The sequence below is a fragment of the Centroberyx affinis genome, unplaced genomic scaffold (assembly GCF_046629955.1).
Source record: "Centroberyx affinis isolate AG114_WGS23_722 - 3 ecotype Tasmania unplaced genomic scaffold, CSIRO-AGI_Caff_v1 ptg002149l_1, whole genome shotgun sequence".
Classification (NCBI taxonomy): Eukaryota; Metazoa; Chordata; class Actinopteri; order Beryciformes; family Berycidae; genus Centroberyx; species Centroberyx affinis.
Genome location: NW_027280466.1, coordinates 190839 through 211854, shown reverse-complemented (window position 1 = coordinate 211854; position 21016 = coordinate 190839). Strand labels below are relative to the sequence as shown.

Sequence of the window (21016 nt, the reverse complement as noted above, 5' to 3'; positions counted from 1 at the left end):
CAAACATCAGAAATTCAAACAGTAACCCTCAGGAGTATATAGTACATCACCCAAAATAATTCTCTATATGGGGTATCCATGCTGTCATTCACTGCAGTTGACTGGGAGAGAGAAAAGAAGGGGGTTGGGGTAGAGTGGGGGAGTCATCAAGATGTGACAATTGTGACAAGAGCAGGCAAAGTGTAGTGCAGCAGAATGCCGCACGGATTTCTCCATCTCTCCTTTTTTCCAGGATGACAGCTTAATGTCTACCACATGCAATATTTATTCTCATCGTGTGTCAGACTGTCTAGCTGTCCTAGGGAGTACAAAGAATGTCACTTATTAGAATAAAAGCAGAAGGAAGGTAATCAAGGACATATGTAACATCAGCCAATCATGCCCCCTTCCAATCCTGCGTCCTTTTCCCCCATTCATAACAATTCAACAATCGCCCTGATAATAAGCGTTCAGGAGCTGTATGTGGCAACACTAAATTCATTTATTTATCTCATTAGAGCTGGCAAGGCTGCAGGCCGCTTGCTGTGACATGTGTATTCGGTTACAACCTTATCACAAAGATAATAAACAGCACAGCTCAACAAAGCCAAAGCTATCAAAATGTATCATTAGCCAGACTTGAAACTCACAGAGATTTCTTTTTATGCCTGCAATGCCAAACTGGAGACTTTACAGGAGAAAAATTCCCAGGGCCTCCTTTGCTCCTGTATGAAGCTGCCTCAGTGCAAGGCAGGCATATTATGCTCCTACAGAGATGTATGAATTATTAACCTTGATTTAAATGATTTTTTCCAAGGCTCTCTAATTGGCCAAACCAGACACAGCCCCCTATAGGATACTCATTCAACATTAGTGTCCTTGGGCTGGGCCTGATAAGCGAGTAAGAAGTTGTGATCTGTACTACACCATGAAAAGCATTTTGGGAAGCAAACTGATTTCTTGCAGGGTCATAATAGATCAAACAAGAGGCTGCTTTTGATATAAAAGAATCCGTGACACTCCCCAGTTAGGATCTAGCTTATTAGTGATAACAACAGCACTCTCTCTTTACCACCAGAACACAAAGGCAGCATCACCATGTTGAGTACGCTACAAATCCAACATCGCCGCAACAGAGTGATGTGTGACATGTCAACAGTGTCCTTTCATTACCTGGACTAAGAGACAGTCAATAACCAGGCTAACTGAACCAACAGGACTTTATTAGCGCCATCTGGTTCAGTTTTACTATACAGCCTCTCCCGTTGTTTTCTCTCATTGAAAAGCTAGCTAAAGGCTTCCATTAGGACTGACTGTGGGCAGCAGGGTACATTTCTTACCATGGGAAAGTGTTTTTCAGGATCCCACACTACACAAGGAGAGAGTGGACGACTGCACACAAAATAAAAGGAGCAAGTGATCATATATCTCCCACATGGCTTTGAAAAGCGAACTGTGACTCCCTAGACAGTAGTTCCTAAAAAACTTGGATGGAGCCAGTGGTTTTGCACTCAATAAAGTTTCAGTTGTGTTTATGGGAATTATGGTTTGGAGTAGCCGAAGTGGGCTGCAGCAACCGCTTTCATGAAACGGTTCTCAGTGAATCATAATAGCCTTTCCCCCCAGTTTTTCTTCTGTCTCCAAATCTCGAGGGATACTCAGAAATGGCTGTCTAACTGTTCATCAAAATGATCGAACAAAAAGAAAACGCATGACTTATTATTGCACTTCTTCAAAAGCAAAAATGGACAAAGTAAAATACAAGTCAACACTGTAGTTAAGCAAATGAAGAATCTATTCAACATGTGGATAATTACACAGGCTATCTTCTGTTCTGAAAAAGCTTTGGGAAAATGGGCGAAAGCTCTCAGAGTGTGGGTCCAAAACTGACATGCTTCAACTCCACTTTAATTGTCAAAGCTCCTCCTAGAGGCCAACTAGAGTATGAAACTCAGCAAACAGAATCTGCTGTCCCTTTCCTCATTCTTTAACCAAGGTTGGAAGATTTATTTGAACTTAAACTAGTTGTTACATTATATTTACATTACATTACATAAGTGAGCAGGTTGGGATTCAGTGTCTTGCTCAAGGACACTTCAACGGGACACGCGGCTGTTGCTGGGATTCTACCTGTGACTTTTCAGTTACAGGACGCTCTCCTGAACCACTAAGTTGCACTGCCTTGCCGTTCATAACTATTATCGGCAGTCTTTTCAAGATCACACTTCTCTGAAAAGGCGGACAAGAATAACCATGGCATGAGATTTTCCCAAATTACGCCATCCCAGACAAATTTGGGGGGATTAATTGTGGATGAACATTGTATGCTTTAGTGCCAGAGAAAATGATCATTAAAAAGGTTGGCTGGAAGAGCAACTGTGGTACTTAATTGTTTCAGGAAACCTTGCTGTGTTTTCCAGCCTAAAGCACAAGGCAAGACACAAGTACCTAATGTAATACATGTTGAGAGGCAAGTAACTTTTACAGAGAGAAAGTAATAAATAAGTTAACATTCTAGGTAGGTTGGTAGAGACAGAGCGACATGTATGCACACGCCTCTACATATACATGCTTGCATACAGACAGACAGACACACACACACACAGAGTTAATAAAAGAGCTACGGTACCCCGCCGTTCTTACACTCACTAGGAGAACCCACACGGCAGAGGCACTCAGACAGGTCACGCTTACCGGTTTCGTTAAAGGTCAACACACCTACTTAAGAGGCACCAATTACTTTAATGGACATTATCAAAAGAAAAAGAAAAAAAAAAAAAAACATGACAGCAAATCAAGAGTATTCTCAATTGTGTCTTTTGCCTTTACAAAATGTGACTGCTCTTAGTTGTCTGATGAGGACCAGGATGAAATATCTGATATCAAACCTAATAAAAGTATTAAAGGTTGATAAAGATGGCAAGACCACGAGCTTGTAAAATCATCCATTCCTCCCTTGACAAGTGAAAACACGCTAACACTAGGCAGACTGCAGCCACCACATCATCAACAGTGCCGTAATGACCCTCTCTAACACACAAACTATGTGGCATAGACAAAAGTCTTCCAGGCAGCCTACTGACGCCGAGGGAAGAGGAGAAAGCCTCTTGATAGACTCTTGTAGATGCCATTCCCTATCACGCAATGCCTCTCAGTCATAAACACATGACAAATGCGGCCTTAATCATTTTTTACGAGCGGGGATGTGCAGGGGGCAGCGCATGGCTAGAGGGGAGAGGGGAGCGGTGAGCAGCAGGCGGCCCCCTCTGCACAGAGGAGAGGGCCGTGTGGTAAAGTCTCCTCTGGAACATCACTCGGCCAGCGCGCCTTTGATCTCCACACCGCAATTACGCCAGCATCCAAATGAGCATGGAGTCGCCTCTGAAACAGACTTCAAACATGCACATGTACGCATTCTCATACACATACACATGCACTGTACTGTATAGGATTGGAGCCATGTGCTCCTCTCAACAGTAAATGATGTACTGTCTCCAGCAGAGAACCTGGGGATGAAAGGAGGCCCTGCTCCTCCTCTGATCCCTCCATTAATGATGGCTTGCTAAAGCTAATACTGTGTATTCTTGTCTAAACAAGGGCAGCGTGGTATGTGGTTCCCGTACTCGAAACAGAATGATCTTGGCTAACAATGGATCTTTTTTTGGAACCTCAATAAGTCCGATAAGACTACTGCTATCTCCTACATCTGATAAGGCTAGTGTAATATATGATGGTGTTCAGCGATAATCTTTCCACAACACACAGTTGAGTGTCCTTAATAATTACTATCACTTTTCTTTCAGGTTGCATAAATGTATGGAACCTGCATGTTTTTCAACCTAAAAAATAATGTATGGTGGGATGCGATTGCGACAAAATTAATAGCATCAACTCCGAGCCTGAAAGACAAAATGCAATGAACAAAACATTGCAAAATATAACTGTACTTCAAAAAATGCAGTGAGGTGAGCCTGCAAAATGGCCTGAGTGGGTGTCCTGAGCGACACAGATGAAATTGGCTTATTTGCCTCATTCTAGGATTCTCCGTCTTCCCTCCACACATTAAAGCTGAAATTGCAATTTGTCTTGCTGTTTGCTTTGAATAGTCCTTAACCGTATCATCATCTCAACTGTGCTGGTGGAAAAACACGGGAGCATGGCGACAGCCAAATGGCAGTCTGGCGTCTCTGCTGCAGACTAGCTGCCATTAGGGCTGAGAGCAGCATTTATTGTACAATTAGGGGCAGCCAGATCTACCTGTAATCATCTCCATACAGGTGTGAGCTCCTCTCTGGACAAGGGAAGTGACTCATCACTTGTCAAACATCAACACTTTGATGTTCACATTGTTCAACGTGGAGCCCTCAGGACATCTGAGCACTACCGTTTGCCTGTTTAAAACACTCTAAGATTTATTGCATTTCACACAGTAAAAAAAAACACACGCAACATGAAAAACCCTCTTCCTGCCGATGACTGATGTTCCACATGTCATGAATCACTTGATTTATGTGTTCTCTTGCAATGTTCCTCCTCCCTCTGTCTGACAGTCATACTTTCGTGTCAAGAACATTTTAACAAACAGTCATAGGTAAACAACTTCCCTTTTTAATACAATGCTGCCAAGTAAAGCACTGAAAAACAAATGCTGTAAGAACTGTTTGACACCAAAAGCCTAGAGGGCAATTGGAAAAGTGTGATAACAATCCACAAGATGTTGTTATTGACAAAACGGCTGTAGTGTGGATAAGTATCCCTTTCAGATATAATGGATGTCTCACACCGATCTTCTAGATCTGCTCTCACTGTGGCCAGATCATAACATTACTATAAAAAGTATGTTTGACAGAACAGAAGATCACAGGTCTGGAAGAGAAGTTTATATTAGTGCATGCAAAGTCATTCTCAATCAGTTTGGTGATTACGAATAAGGGTGCACCTGAAAAGTAAATACACATCCCTGTACATTAAACGACACAGTAGATACAAGCCCATTTCCATTCCTCAGTGTAACATAAATAAAGACACAAATGCCACTGTGATCTATGGGAATTTCATGTCTGTAAAGTGAAGCTCGTAAAGCATGCTACTAATATTCTCTGTATTGAGCAACAACATCTGAAGACAGTGGGCTCCTCAGACAAAACCAAATATTTGTAGCAAAACAATTTTAGACATCACAATATTTAAAGAGTGTTATCCTTATGATTTATTGGCCTTCTCCAGATGATATTAATTACTTTTTTGGCTTTGAATCTATGTATGTTTATTTTTTTGTCATTTAAAGCCTTCACCCTCTTTGATATCGTATGGAAATGAGAAATTTTTTGATGGAAAATGGAGACCATATGCTAGTAAGTGCTTAATGAAGTGCAGAGTCTGGGGGCTGGCTGGGGTTTGCAGAGCTGGATGTTGTGTTAGAGCATACTTAGTGCCACCTCCAGGCAGATCCTCTCACAAACATATAACCGTTTTTGCCAGCAGGAGACGAGAGTCAGTAGACCAGTGTGGGTAATTCTCACACACACTTCTCGCACCGCAACACACACACACACACACACACGCAAAAAGTATTAAGAAAATGTTCTATGAAAGTTAGTAGACATCGATGTGACTGAATACATAAGCAGAAGGCAGGCTCTTTGGTGATGATTAATAGAGAGTGCAATGTGTCTGCTCCCACCCTACTTCTAAGCACTTACCATTTGTTCTTTTTCCTTATGTAGTCCTTCTCAGAGAGGTTAACGAGGTAAATCATTGGTTTGGATGTCAAAAACAAGTATTTGTTCAACACTTCGATCTGTGACAAACAAAGAGAAGGCAAGTACTAAGAATCCAAACTTTCCAAAGTAGCCTTTGAAGACCATGCAGGGAGAGATAAGTGAAGCCAAATCAAATTAGGGTCTGGTCTAGGCACTGTGGGGAGCATCTATAAAGCCTCTAGATCAAGATCAGCACGGACAGATGTCATTAGTTTGTAGAAAAAGTAATAACCAGCAGAAAAAGACAAGCGTGCATATTAGCTTGTGATAAGACCCTGCACAAAAAACATAGCAGTTGGACTTTCAGGCCAGATGAAATGATTACCAAGATAAATCACGTTAATAAATTTGAGTGTAACATCAAAGACTTACCTCCTTGTCGTTCCAATCGTGATAGTAGCGGACATGTTTCTTTTCATCCACTACCCAGCTCTTCATTTTGCACATTACGTCCTGTTTGGGATTAAAAGAGAATGAACAAGAAGCCATTAAAGGAGATGAAAAAGAATATAAACCCAGCAGGGTATGGGGTAATTATTTCCTAAATGCATGGCATCCTGATGCCAAAATGAACAATGGCTGTGCTCGTATTCAAACAGGAGTGGCCTGGCTTTGACAGGGATGGAAACGCAAAAGACCCCTTCCCACCTTTAAATCATGACAAAATGCCTTCTGGGGAGTCACAGTTATGTACATTGATATTCCATAGGGACTGTTTGATGAAAAGGATAGGGTGAGAATGAAATTGGAAAGAGCAGGGAACTAATTGCAAGTTGGTTAGTTATGTGTAAATTATTAGTTCTTCCTCAGGCACTCTGCAGCATGTAGTCATATTGAATATGCACTGGTGAGGTACAGTACTAATTATTCACTGTTTCTTCTGGAGAAAATATTGAGCATTTCCAGCTATGTATGCCACATTCATTATTGAGGTACTTGTGGGTTGAGACCACAGGCAAGATTGGGTCTTGACAGGATCTGGAAGCGGAAAAGGGTGGGAAAATGGGAGGGAGGCAGTTATAAAATTTGTAATAAAGAAATTGAGCCTATTATTGTTGATCCAGCCCCACAGAAATTAGCGGAACACATTCTTTTTGTTCCTGTCAACTTAACCTCCCCCTTCATATAAAAACTCCCCCACCCCCTGCAACACTCCCCCTACCTCCTTTTTCCTCCCCAAACCCTTGCAGCACTTCACAATCATACTCCCTTTTGAAAGAACTGAGGAAAAAAGCCTGCCAGAGCCTCAATTACACAATGGCAGAAAAAGCTCCACACACTGACCCCCAGCCAGCTGCATTCACTCTCTGCACATCTCTCTCCACAGGAATTCTAAAGGCCTTTTAGTCAGGCAGCCAGAGTGCAGCCAGCGGGAGAGAGCGCAGGAAGAGCGGCACACACTCCGCCCGCGCCGGCCCAAGTCTTCACAGAGAGATTAATCATCTGTGAAATGGAAACAGCAAACGGCCAGTGACACAGGCTGAACCCGCTCCAGGTTTCCCTCATCAGCTCGCAGCCTCCGTGCAGCGCTCCTCTAACAGGCAGGTGTTAATAAAAGGCATATAGGTCCCACAGGGGTCAAACACATACGCCTGCCACCATGAAACGCTGCTGGTGGGCCGGCTTCTTATTATTGTTTTGTAAGGAAAGGGAATTTGGGGATTCAAACGGACAAAAGCAATGAAACATTGTTCTTGTACATACAGCACTCGCAAAATGGATTCAAGTCTTTATACCAATTCATACTGTAATATGCTCTGGGCTGGTTGCATGTACATGAATTAAGCATAAGACTCATTTGCACTGGCCTGCTTTGTTCTGGATGGATAGGATCCATGTGGATCTGCATCCAGACAACCTGTCTTCTTGTGCTTTAACACTATTATTAGCAGGTTGCAAATCACACATATGCAAAATTGTATTTCCGGGAGTGCATTATGTTGAACTGGGAATGCATAGGAGCAATATTGGAATTCTCACCCACAATGATTTGCTATAGGATTATTTTTTATATATCTTGCACAGTAATAGTAATGCATGTTAACTTTCCTACACTATTTGCATTTGTTTGCTATAAACCACTTTGAAAGTCTACTGTCTCATCCATCTAGAGGCCGTAAAAAATGTACATTAGTCGCTTTAAAGGTTCAAGAAAGTGATAAGAATTTTTTAGTGCAATATAACATTTGAAGAGTGATTTTGAGATAGCTAGCTTATTACAAGGCATATTAACAAACCCAATGTCTGACTAAAGTCTAAAAAATGTTTCCATTTCTCAATAATGAATGTCCAATTGCATTATTTGGCTCATATTTCACCACCCACATTTCATTTTGGACACTCCTGCTCTAGACTTAAAGTCTCTTACTCTGGATGAACTAAAATCCTTGATTTAAACTAGTCTGGACTTGAATAATTTGTTTTCCCAGAAAATAATTAGATCCACTCCAGGACTTGAGAAGGGCTAAACCTCAACCTCCAAGAAGGCAGAAGGCTTGAGTTCAGTTTTATGTTGGTTGATGACAGTGTAGGAGAACAGACTGTGGCAGTGATAACCACTTAGCACCAACAGAAGCAAAAAGTGCAAATGCAAATTAATCCAGGATTCTCAATTACAATGAGCCAGATATGTGTATATATTTTCATAAGGCACTCTCAAAATCCAAATTTTCCAGTTTTGGTGCACACTCATTTGAGCTGTTTTGTCTTTTAAGACTTTCATTGTCAATATGTCTTTTAATACTGTCTGTGATTGTTTGGTTTTATCACAACCTATTTCCGCCTAAATATAGTATTTAGAGATTTAGGCCTAAACACGGCTTAATGTAAGCTGTGTCTATGCAACCAGCCCTATAAGTCTGAATGGCACATCATATTGCATCATATTAGATTTACTATTATGTGATAATAATCAGCTAACTGGATGATAACTGATTTGTCAAACAGGCTGCCCTCTCCTCCAAAAACCATTAAAATTATTCTTTAAATTTACCACAGAGCAGATAAAAGCACTTCTTCTTCATGAAATTTCAGACATCCTCAGCAAGGAACAGACACTGGGGAGCTGTGGGAAAATGAGGTGCAGCTACGGAAATTAGAACTTAATTCAAAGTTCTTGCAAATTACTCAGTAAGTGCTAAATCTCAGGATGTGTAATTACCATGTAAATAGTTACATGGTATTTACCTTGTTATTTCATGGTATGTTGTGGCACTATGAAAAAAGAGTACAAGTACCTATCTTTTTTTAAATTGTAAATTTATAGTGGCTGGGGCGATGCACACATTCTGCATACAAATGTCGACATAAACATGTGTACTCAGGAGTACGCGCAGTTCCACATGTCAAACGGGAGACTCAGTCTGTGAGACAATCACACAATCCCTCCCATCTGAGCTTGTGCAGCCTTTGATAAGCACCATTCTTCGCCATCTAAAGAGGTCTTCTATAGATTTCACTTGCCGACGTGTGCGCAACCTTTGACAAGTAATGTAGATCATTTTTATTCATTGCCTAAAATTGTTAGCAATTATGTGCGTAAGCGGCCACCTGCCTGGCCTGAATGGCTCCTGTCTGTGGGGCTGCTGGGGTGTGTGTGGGGGGAGTGGGGTGGGGTGTGGGGTGGTGGTGTTGGGTGGGGGGTGTGTGTGTGTGGGGGGGGGTGTTACTCCAAAGGGAACCAGCCAGGCACAGGGCCTCTGCAGCAGGTGAAATGGCCCCTCTCGTTAGCGTAATGAGTGGTCAGAGCCTTGGTGTGTCGGGGCCTGAAATTGGGCATGCCGCTCCGAGTGAAAGGCCAGATTACCTCGCTTGTTGGCCCATTCTGCATTGGGGTCACCCTCTCTCTGCCCTGAACACTGATATTGCGTGTCACATCATCACTGCCTGCTATATCCCACCCTGCTCTGGTGATGGAACGGCAACGTGACACAGTTATAACCAACTCATCGCCAACATTGCCTGCTCAGCCTCATTACCTTAACAATATGACCATGTGAATGTGTTTTGCATCCACATACATTTTGATCTGATATACAGGTTGTGTTTTTTTTTCTGATCTTGCCATGTATTTTGCCCTGTGCTTCACTGAATATAACCCATGAACGCTCTGTCAAAGAATATTCCAAACATTTACTGTATTCATAGCAAGATATAGGCTTGTGTGTCACCTATTGTATGGCCTTGCACAATTTCCCGAGCTGCTGTAGGTGTATAAGCATGAGCAAGAGCTGTACTGTGATTTGAGTATTACTTTAGATGAAAAGAGCCGTGTGGAAACACTTTCATTAGCCCAGTGCTGTGACCCAGGGTTAGCAGCTGAATAAGTAACTCTCTATTAATGATTTCTACAGCAGAAAACCTCTGACCCCTGATCACTTTCAATCTCAGAAAAGAAAAAAAATGGGGCAGGGGGAGGGGGCGAGACCTATTGGAGGGAGATAAAAAAAAAATACATACTTTTTTCTCCTTGGCCATGTGTGTGGGAGGGTTATTATTTGTGCCTTGCTGTGAGGGGGAGCAACGGGCATGCTGGGACATTGACTCACGTATTCAGGTTTGAGTTTCTTGTCACCGCCTCTAATGGCCGTCTTCTCCAGCTTGTCAATAATAGGTCCGATCATCTCCTCATCCTTCAGCCTCAGCTCCTCGTGGATGATCTCCATATCCCTCACTGGGTCCACTGTCCCCTCCACATGGATGATATCCTCATCCTCAAAGGCACCTGCAGCAACAGCACGCACAAACACAGCAAAAACACCCACAGCATCAAGACAACAATGTCTTAAGTATTATTTTTTCAGCAACAAGAACACACCCTTGCACATACGGCGCATGCACGCACGCATGCACGCACGCACTCACACACACACACACACACACACACACACACACACACACACACACCACAAAAGAATCAATGACATTGACTTTTTGAGATCAAATGTAGAACAGTGATTAGAGGTAGCCAACAATAATTACTTTTTACAGAGAATATTGAAAAAATAAACACATCCACTTGAAAAAGCACAGTGGGAGTCACAGGAAAGTCATAACAAATACAATAAACATATTCATGAATATATTTTATCTTTCTATTCAACCTGCAAGTGTAAGAAACAAGAAACAAGCTTACAGTGTCATAAATTCCTCCAACCAATGTGGATATTCATTTGTTTAAATGGAAAAGTGCACTTCTATTTTTGCATGGTTCAAGGCATTTTTACTCCATTATTCAGTGCAACAAAACAGCTTTGTCTGTCCATGCCAGAGTGTAAATCTCCTTGGAGCGGGGAGGTTTTGGTCACATATTTCCCCAACTCTGTCTTAAAATTATTAGCCGCTCATCAACACTAAAGTTACAAACATGAGAAATAAAAAACACTATGAGTGTGATGTAACAAAAAAATGGAAATATAAGAGAATAAGGACAATCTTCTCCTAATCAATTGCTTCGTTGCAATGGCTGTGCTGGTGATTAGATAATGAGGCACTAAAGCAGACCATTTAGCCAGCAGCGGCTCTTGGCCTCCTTCTGATTCTCCAGCAGGGCTCGGGGTTAGGGAGGGGGGGCTGGGGCGTGCATCTGTCACATAAGAGTGACAGCCTTTAACATTACCAGTGGCAATTGCAGTTGACCACTCTCCAGAATGTTATTCCAATATGTCCTTCAGCCCATTTACAACCCATAAGATTTGTTTGCACATTTGATATTAACAATATTCTGGCAAAGGAGGGATTAAAACACTAAATTCACTGTATAACAACACTTTATAGTTTAGATTTGGAATATAGCACAACTTACTCCTCTCATACTTTATGCTTTATTTTTCCGTTAAAGAATTAAAACAATCGAATCAAATGGCCCACAACAGCAACGTGTGAAGCTTCATGCGTTTCACAAACGCAAAAAGGAAGTGGATGTCAGGTGAATGACAACTCTGCTTTAAGTATTGCTGTGTTGATGAACGCTATGTTTGGCATCTGGATGTTGGAGCCACTAAATGTTATCAACAATCCATGTTCAAGTGTTGACACTGCTGTGGAAAGCACTGTTGACAGTTGAGGCCCTGTGAGAAAATAACGTCATTGCACCGATCCATGCTACTTATCACGGAACTGTCACACCGTCTCTCAACAAGTTCCAACGGTGATTCATGTTAAAAATATTGATGATTCATGGCTGTGTGCAGTTGTCATGATGCGTAACAGCACACCTGAGATTCATGGACATCTTTGCAGATCTGCATCCTATACAGAGTTGTTATTCTGTCTGAGGAGAATTTTGAAGGATTTTGTATAGTCTGAACAGCAGAAGCCATCCCCCACTAATCAGATCAACATCCTGTTTGTCTATACAGTATTCACTGCCAGATATTTCACTAATAAGAAACAGTTCTGCCTCTGGAAGAAGCACTTCCAGTATTTCTAAATTGTTAGGGATACTAAATTGGAAACTAAGAACCAGTTTAAAATCACTAATGATCTCCCACATGCACACAACATCATATTTAACCTTGTACATGGATGTTGTACTGGCTTAAGAAGGGATAAGCACCCACGTTTCCAAAGTAAATGCAATTCAATGACATGGAACTACAGGGCTTGTCTAATCCTGCATCACTCATCAATTCACATCTAAATATCAGAGCTAAACATCAGCAACAAATTGACAGACACCCAAAATCAAACTTTACACTACTGGCCCATTACTCATGCAAGTCAACAGAAGCTGTAGACTTTTGTGCAAGCTGTCATCCTGTGAGTTGTCCTCATGGTGAAATGAACTTATCCAATTACTCTTTGCCTAATCAGGCTGTTTTGGTTCCTCTCCTCTTCCAGAGGTACTCCACAGTATAAACAGTTCACTTACGCCACACAGAAAGGGGCTAATCAGTGGAATTATTGTTTTGCTGCTCCAATTTACCAGCTCCCTGTTCAACACTGATTGGAGTGAAAATTTGCTATTGTGTCTGCATGAACTCAGAAAATATAATGCAATGTAAATCATTCTGTTAGCTGCAAGAATATACATACATTATAAATGGTTATGATGTACAGTTTTGCACTGTGTTTGAAATGGAAACTATTTGTGAATGCTTCTGTGCAATTTAGTACATATTAATTAGTACTGAAGAGGTTTATAACAGGTTCACATGGTTAAATAAACCAAGATTAATATTAAGATTAATATAAAACATTATTGAAATTATTAGCAATGAATATACTACAGCTGAGGTCAGTTCAAATTATTAGAGATCCCCTTTCTAAAATGTATAAAACAAAGCCAAAGGAGACACAAAGGAAGCACATCATTTTGCAGCATATTTTTACTGCAAGTAAGTAATCAACAGTCTATAACTCTTGTTCTACATCCCTAATAAAAAGCTGATACATCAAAACATCAAAGAACCTTCCCAAGAGCTGGAGCAGCTGATCTCTAGACATTTAGTCATCTACTGACACTCTCCTCTGACTACTATATATTCCAAAGTAATTTGCTTTAATTAATTTCACCTAATTTAACATTCACATCTACTTCACCACAGCCCCATTCAAGCTTTAGAGCCGGGGTACAAATGCATGAGGAGAAAAAGAGAAGAAAAATCTGAGGGGGAAATCTCCACAATTAGTCCTTTAACGACTGGGTCTGGGCATGGCTCTGTGAAGACAGCTCTTATGAGGCTGCGGCGCCACACAAAGCCACATGCAAGACAGTAAAAAAAGAGAAAAGAGGCTGGAAAGGCCTAGTTTCAGGAGTCAAGTCTATCTCACAATTAAAATTTTACTACTTCATTTCAAATACTGTATGTTTTGAAGAGACCATTAACAGGTGTGCCTTTATTGACAGAACAAAAGGCTTAATCTTTAAGGGCTGAGTGGCTTTCAATGGCCTGAGCAGAGGTCAGGCTAAGCTCTGTCTCAACAGTCTGCACCAGCCAGCAGGCTCTGTTTCCCCTTTGCCTCTGAAAATATAACTCACTGAATCGACCACTTATTAATGAAAAACATTTTGACAGAAACTATTTAATTTGGAATGAAATATATTTTGACCTTGTTAATGTTTTTTTTTTTTTTTTCAAAATCCCTCACCATGCTCATAATTACACTGCAACACAGATAAGAGCATTTAACGAAACATACTAAGAACTTCTTTCACTGGCTATATTCAGTTTGTACAAGTTTAACACTTGAAAACAATGAGGTGGCTCGAGCTGGCTTATATCATTACTTTCCTGTCAGGTACACAGACAAGGGAGTCATCCGAGGCAAGTCGAGATCAATACTGATCAAGCTGCTTCCTCAGATGTTGCTACCTGGGAGGATATGTGGTCAACATAATTCAGTTAAATTACAGTATTCATTGGCTGCTAACTTCCTGTGCATGTTTTCACATGCAAGATGGGTAAGAGCACATCTAAAGGACTTGCATTCCTCTCGCTGCTTTTAAAATGTTCATGCAAACTTAGTACCGCAATTCTCCTGGTATTCAGAGCAGTAAAAGCTATTTTATGAGTCTGTCAGGAAAAGCACATTATGGACGTCTTCCCGGCATAAAAACACTGGCAATGCAGACAAGAGTATTTATGTTTATTCAGGAAATATCTTCTTGACATTCATTTTAAGATACGTGAATTTGACAGCAATTTTCAGTAGGCTGCCTTCCGTAACAGAGTTTGTAGCATATTCAGCCTTGTTTCTCTCCGTATTTCAATTATGGCAAATACATTGGCTGCTAAAAAGCAGTTTGACACGTGAAAATGATGGGTTTGTGTCCTTCAGGGATACACTCATGTTTTCTGCATGATCCCATCTTTCAAAATAGATTATAGTGAAATGACAGCGCTCCATGGTATGAATATCAGCACCTCACAAGGTGTCTCCAATTCCTGTGTAATCTACTGTCAACTGCAATGCCTCATACCAAACTGAGTATTAAATGTGCATCTTTCAGCAATATTTTGATATCAATGACTGAAAAACTATGGCGCCAACATCATGCAGGAGAAAGTCATTCATACTAGCCTGATCTATATGCAGCTGAAAAGTGAATGTACTGGGGAGGCTCCAGTTTTCTCTAACTCTGATAGAAAACAACGGTGTTCATTCCGTTATCATTAGCTTAACCTCAGTCGTTTCATTTATTTTGTCAAACTGGGGAGTATGAGAGTGCCTTGATTGAAAGGAACTGTCATATGCACACCACTGTTGTCCCACATCATTCAGAGAACAAACCTTTTTAGATCCTTAACTACTATAGTGCTGCTGATTGCACAGGCACCAGCAATTTCCTAACCAACCGCCACCTGAACAATGATGTGTTCAGCTTTCAGGCCCTCCAGCCTTTCAAAGGTGAATCATTTCACAGTTTGGAACGAGATCTCCATAGCAACTCCTCTTTGAGGGGTTTAGAATCACCATCCAATAATTCTATGATCATCGGGCCTTGCCATTCCCAATGGTTCTTTTCACAGCGGACAGGGAAGGGGGGCATGAGGAGGAAGCAGAAAGATTCTACAGTCTATTTCAAGCAATTCATCTTGCAGCCCCATTAGAATTCAAAATATTTCGACCTTCAATCACCGGGCATGTTATCTGGAGCTGTGGCGATCTCCAGTCAAGATGGGTAGACATTTTACTCTAATCACCCACGATGAGTGGAGGCTGACAAAAACTCTTCATTCTGGCTGAATCAAAATGCTCATTTAAACGCTGTGACAGCACCTCGACACAGCCCACAAACATACAAGGGGAGGAATCAGCCTCCTACCAGCAAAGCTAAATGATCCGGATTTGTGCTGCATCTCAAGAAAAGTGCATCACTGGTTAAAACAACAGCTAATATAAATGTAGAAGCACACACAGTACAGTATACTGGCAGCACGTCTTAGGTTTCTGACCCAATAATATGTTCCTTATCTGTCTTTGCTTGTTCAAATACAAGTCTGAGTGGTTCAGTTGGGCAGAAATTATTTTAAGGTCTCTTATTTCAAGTCTGAATGAAGTTGGAGAAATCAAGCAATAAACACAATGTTGAATCTAGTGAAATACCAAGTAGTATTTAATAAATGCAATATATAATGTTGAATTTCACAGTAATTTAACTATTCAAATCAACAATAAAATCCATATTGTGTTGTAATTTCCTGTAAAAACAAAATTTCACAACTGGGACAATATATATCTAAATATTACTTTAATATAAAAATATAAATTTGTGAGAGTAGTCCCAGATTTTATGTATGTAATGTATGTTAGATATTTTGTTATCATATGACAAAATGTTTTGTGAAGACATTGGTTTTAGCTACTAAATGTTTGGAGTATGCGCGCTGTCATCTCATCATTGGTGAGATGCGCCCCCAATCTAACTTCTGCTATTAGTTTCTGCTGTTTTTGGTTATTGATTGGGTATAGATCCCGTTTCACACAGTGATAAGGAGACAAATGTGTGAAAGGAATGAGAAATGTGTGCTTTACACATGTCAAAATATTTTCTCAATTTTTGGTAGCTTTTTTTTCATTTTTGACACAGCTCTATATTTACTAGGCTTCATCCGTTTGTTGGATTCAACTCAAACGTGTTTCTCTGTTTTTTGAAACAATGAGCGTCTTGTAACTAATCTATCTCTAAAGGATTTTCAGCAAAATAGAATTTCCATCAGTATGTACTTTGAAGGAATAAACCAACATGCCAATTGATTCAGCAACTGAACTGCTAACTCATTCACTCATCGCTGATTTGTTTAGACAGTCACACACGTGGAAGTCACTGGGCAGGTTGAAGTACTTTGAATGTTCGACAAGTTTGAGGATTTGTGAGTTAGTGAGTGACAAGGACCAATTCCTGGAGAGCAGCCATTATTGGCGTCAGTGGCAAGGCAGGTAGGCCATAAATTGTCTTTGTCTGAACATTCAATCCGGCCTGTTCTCAACACCCCTAGCTAAGCGATCAGTGTGATTTGTTCCATGCAAGCGATTAAGTATAAGCGGAATGATACAATGACCAAATACAATGCAATGTGCTTCCTGATTCAGCAACTTGATAGCCAACCTATTTACTCACTGCCTCATTTGTTTAGATAGTGATGATTCACATGGAAGTCACTCAGCATATTGGAGTTCTTCAGGTATTGAAATGTTTGAGAGGTGAGTGAATAAGACTAAGTCCTGCAGAGGCACATATGTTCTTGTCTAACGTTGTTATTGATTGGAATTTTGATTGATCGCCCAAATCAATCACTTTAAAGAGTCGTTCAAAAAGAGTGACTTATCAAGGAGCTGTACATCACTATCCAATAGCTAGATGCGGGTAAACAAGGCCCATGGAAACACCTCAGCAGAACATAAAAACATTAGCAAATCTGAGGAAAACAGAACAGACTGCACAATGCCACAGAGCTTAAAACCACTGAATGTAAATGGGAAACTTTTGAGAAACTGTTGAAAATGTCTGTTATGTCCATGTTTACATTCAGTGAGTTTTTCCTGAAAGAGCCGCGGTTTGTAAACACAGAAAAAGATGCGAGAACAGGACAGTGAGGCTCTTGTACACATATTGCCTTGAAACAAACAAACCATTGCCAGGAGAAAGTCCATAAGCACAAATTCAGATTTGTTTAAATTTCTCTTTCTCACTTAAGATGTTTACACAGAGGGCTACCACTTTATGAATGGATGAATTAATTCTGGGTTATAACGTATTCATGACATCTGAGCAAGAGCTTCATAACAACTTTGCATTCATGAATACTGATTCAGCTTTCATACGGTGTTCATGTAATATTTATGTCATGTGTGATATAGCTGTACAACAGTCTGTCAATTTATTCAGCAAATATTTTCAAATTGCCATTTTTAACTGAAAATCATGTCTTGGAGTTAGCCATTAGTAGTAGTGCTGACCAGATAGCAATCATACATACTATATTAGAGTTGAAAGAAGGCAGTAGAGGCAGATACTTGGTAGGCTACTGAATGCTAACACCAACACTTGTTGTCCCATGATGCCACTCAATGCTCAACATAAGACAAATGATGCACATACAGGATATGCAATGTAACATCTCCACTGAAACATTATTTTCTTAAAAGCTACCACAGACTATATTACCATTATTTCTGAACATAGGAATATATTCTTATTTCCACTGCAGGCATTGGAAGAGGTGTGAGTGGTGTGAGAGTCTTACTTAACACATGGCCAGGAATGCAGGTGCTGAAGGCATGAAAATCAGAGTGAGAGAAGAGTGTACGCCAAGAATAACAGCTACTTTCCAGTTGGCTGACCACAGCCGCAGCCTTAAGATTAAACGTGCTATACCACAGTATCTTAAGGCTGGATTCTTACTGAGTGTCCTGAAACCGTAAATAAGTCTTCACTAGAAATGAACTAGAGGTTTCCTACGGTGATGGGGGACACTCTGTGAGCATTCATACATCTAATTGCTGGAAACCAAACGTCTGGGAATAAGGCCAGGTGAGCTGGCAGGGCTGCTAGCGGGGAACAGAAGAGTAGATGAAGTAGAACATGTCTGTGTCTTGTCTCAGACAGTGAGGATCCAACCGTGTTCCAGTCACTGCAGAAGCACTGGGAACGCTTAGCCTGCAAACCATTCCCTTATGAGATCAGGCAACACCAGGCATTCAATAGAATCAGCTTTCAGGATGCCATAATGCGCCTTAATAGTTTTTGGAAGGTTTTGTTGAAAGCAAATCCACTGTTTACACAGGCTTTTCAAAGCCATTAGGGGTTGAAAAATATTCATAACATGCACACTACTGGGGGAATTTAGTGACTAAGTCTGCTAGACATGAAAGTCCAGACATCAAGAAGAAAATCCAGTTAGACCACTGCCTGGCATCAATACATACTGCAGGAAAAAAGTTGAATCTTTTTTTAGAAATATCAATATTAGAAACTTTGTGGGAACATATTCCACCTGCATGCCTGCGTACAAGTTTTTTTTTTCTCTCAGATTTCACTACTTCTAAACAAAGGGCTGTAACTCAATATAGGGAATCAAACAACATGGAGTCATTAGCTCTGCATTACTTAAAAAGTTTCAGCTCAATTGTGAATTAATCATGTTTAGGGTAGAAATTTGGGGATCTTTAAGGTTTCACAAGCCTTCCACACTTTTTTTTTCCCACACATTTCATCAGGATTAGGTCAACCGCTTATCTGCTCAGTTTGTCAAAGGCTCAAACACTAACAATCACACAACTGCATTGAGCTCTCTAACATTAGGCATCCCTCTGTAGTACGTTTTCAAACCCTTCTGCTAATTCCCAGACACAAACATACCACTCCAGACACGAAAAAGTGTGATCCCCCACAACCATATAATCAAGCAATATAAAAGTAGTGCCTTGAACATTGCAGTTTGCCTGACACCAGATAAAACATTTCTATAATTACAAAACAAAACCAGCTATGTTTAATGGTTAACTTGTGAAACATACCACATGGTCTCCAAGGGCTCCTCGAGAGGGAAAACAATGGAATGTCAAAACAGACAGTTGTAAACTCGCAGAAGAAGCTTTCGATCATCTTGTTTCCGATGGATGTGGATGTTTGTCTTTTTTGTACGAGCAGAAAACAAAAGAGTTGGTTTTGGGTGAGGATCTGGCGTATACATTTGGTCCATATAAAAAAGAAGTGGGTGTTCTTAAGTATGTGCATAATATCTTGAGGCAAAAATGTCCCAAGTCACTGGTATAAAAATCTGGGCAAGTCCATACTGTAAACACTAAATACTTTCCTATGATGGTTACTGTCATAATTTTAACAAAGTCTTAAAAAATGAATGACAAAATTGTCACTCCTTAAAGCTACCAGCGAACCAATGTATCTCACCTGACATGTCTTGTCTCCTCTGTAAATCATTACTAGGTCTGACCTACAGTGGGTGGTCCTCCAGTTGATCACAAACTACACAGTCACCATGCAGAGTGTCACTAGCAGTCTGTTGAAAGCCTATTGGAAAATTGCATTGGAACAGAAATAATACACTTATACTGTCCACCAAAGCGATCCCTAGCAGAGACAACTTGGGAACAATATGGGAAAATGGTCTGTATTTTAACCCTTTCTATTTGGCCGCTCTTTGCCTGCCGCAAACAACTCACTAATCAGAGCTCTTTTCACACAATGGGAAAGTCAATAACAGCATACAATCAGTAAACAAATTCTGCTATTTTTAAAAGAGCCTCTGCCTCCATTTCAGTAGCTGCAATTTAAATTATTCTAGCGTGTAACACTTTAATTGTGTAAGACAAAGACGATGTCAGAGGCACAAAAGAACTTGAGGCAGAGAGAGAACTACAAGTAATTTGAAGGCTGCCTTACTGAGTGAGAGGTATTTTGCTGGGAATAATTTGCTGAGCTAATCACATCTGTATATTCACAGAGTAACAAAAGGCAGTCTTTCTACAAGATAAACACTCAAAAAAGCAGTATCTGTTTTATAGATATCTTATAAATGCACTGGGCATGACACAGAATTTATCTTTTCTAAATTGATTATCAACAAAAACTTAAAATCTGCCAGAAAAGGAGAGATCCTTTCTTAGAATATGTTTATTAATAACCTACTTATCTCCATTGTACCCAAATTTAATCAAATGTGACACTTGGAATCAAATTACAATAATATGTGGTGTCGCTTCTCAACAGTCTAGTTATATTTCCAAACCTCAGAATATGCCACTGATTGTGTGAAGCCCAAACCAGGCGCAGACCCTTTCAGTCCCTACTTCTGTGATTCCAATACAGGGAGCCTCCCATTAGGAATGTGAGGTTTGGTCTGCCTTCATTATTCCTGACTGTTATGTTGATCTTGGCACCCCACCACACAAGAAGCCCTGCTAGTAAAACCATAGCACAACTAAGGCCTCTGCTTTCAAAAAGCTGGCGCAGGGGCTATTGGGTAAGACGACTGTTAACGACGCAATTGCTTTAGGTAGAATACAGAATATTAGATACAACTGCAAATAAAAGTTTTTTTGTTTACGGTTTGATATTCCTATGAGGGAAAGCAATCCCGAACCTATCGGAGTGACTCACGTGTCATGTGGAAGATGCCGTCACATGCGCTGATATGGGACAGGAAGGCGTTTCCCAAGCCTTGGCCGGCATGAGCGCCTTTCACGAGGCCAGCAATGTCCACAACATTAAGGAATGCTGGGACTTTGCTGCAAACCAGGAAGTAGGGAGAGACAACAAGTCAGCCAAACATTATCAGTTCAAATATGTATTATGTTGATTCTATTTC

At 40.6% G+C, this 21016-nt stretch overlaps 1 protein-coding gene across 5 annotated transcripts in view; it reads right to left on the bottom strand.

Moving 5' to 3' along the window:
- Positions 1-21016, bottom strand: part of LOC139654770 (obg-like ATPase 1) — a 39473-nt gene that overhangs the window by 11312 nt on the left and 7145 nt on the right. For all 5 annotated transcript variants that reach the window (XM_071531934.1, XM_071531935.1, XM_071531936.1 and 2 more), the window contains 4 exons: positions 20809-20936; positions 10289-10464; positions 6114-6194; positions 5682-5779 (listed from right to left, as the gene is read on the bottom strand). In XM_071531934.1, coding sequence (XP_071388035.1) covers positions 5682-5779; positions 6114-6194; positions 10289-10464; positions 20809-20936 — 483 coding nt within the window. The remainder of the gene's footprint in view (positions 1-5681; positions 5780-6113; positions 6195-10288; positions 10465-20808; positions 20937-21016) is intronic.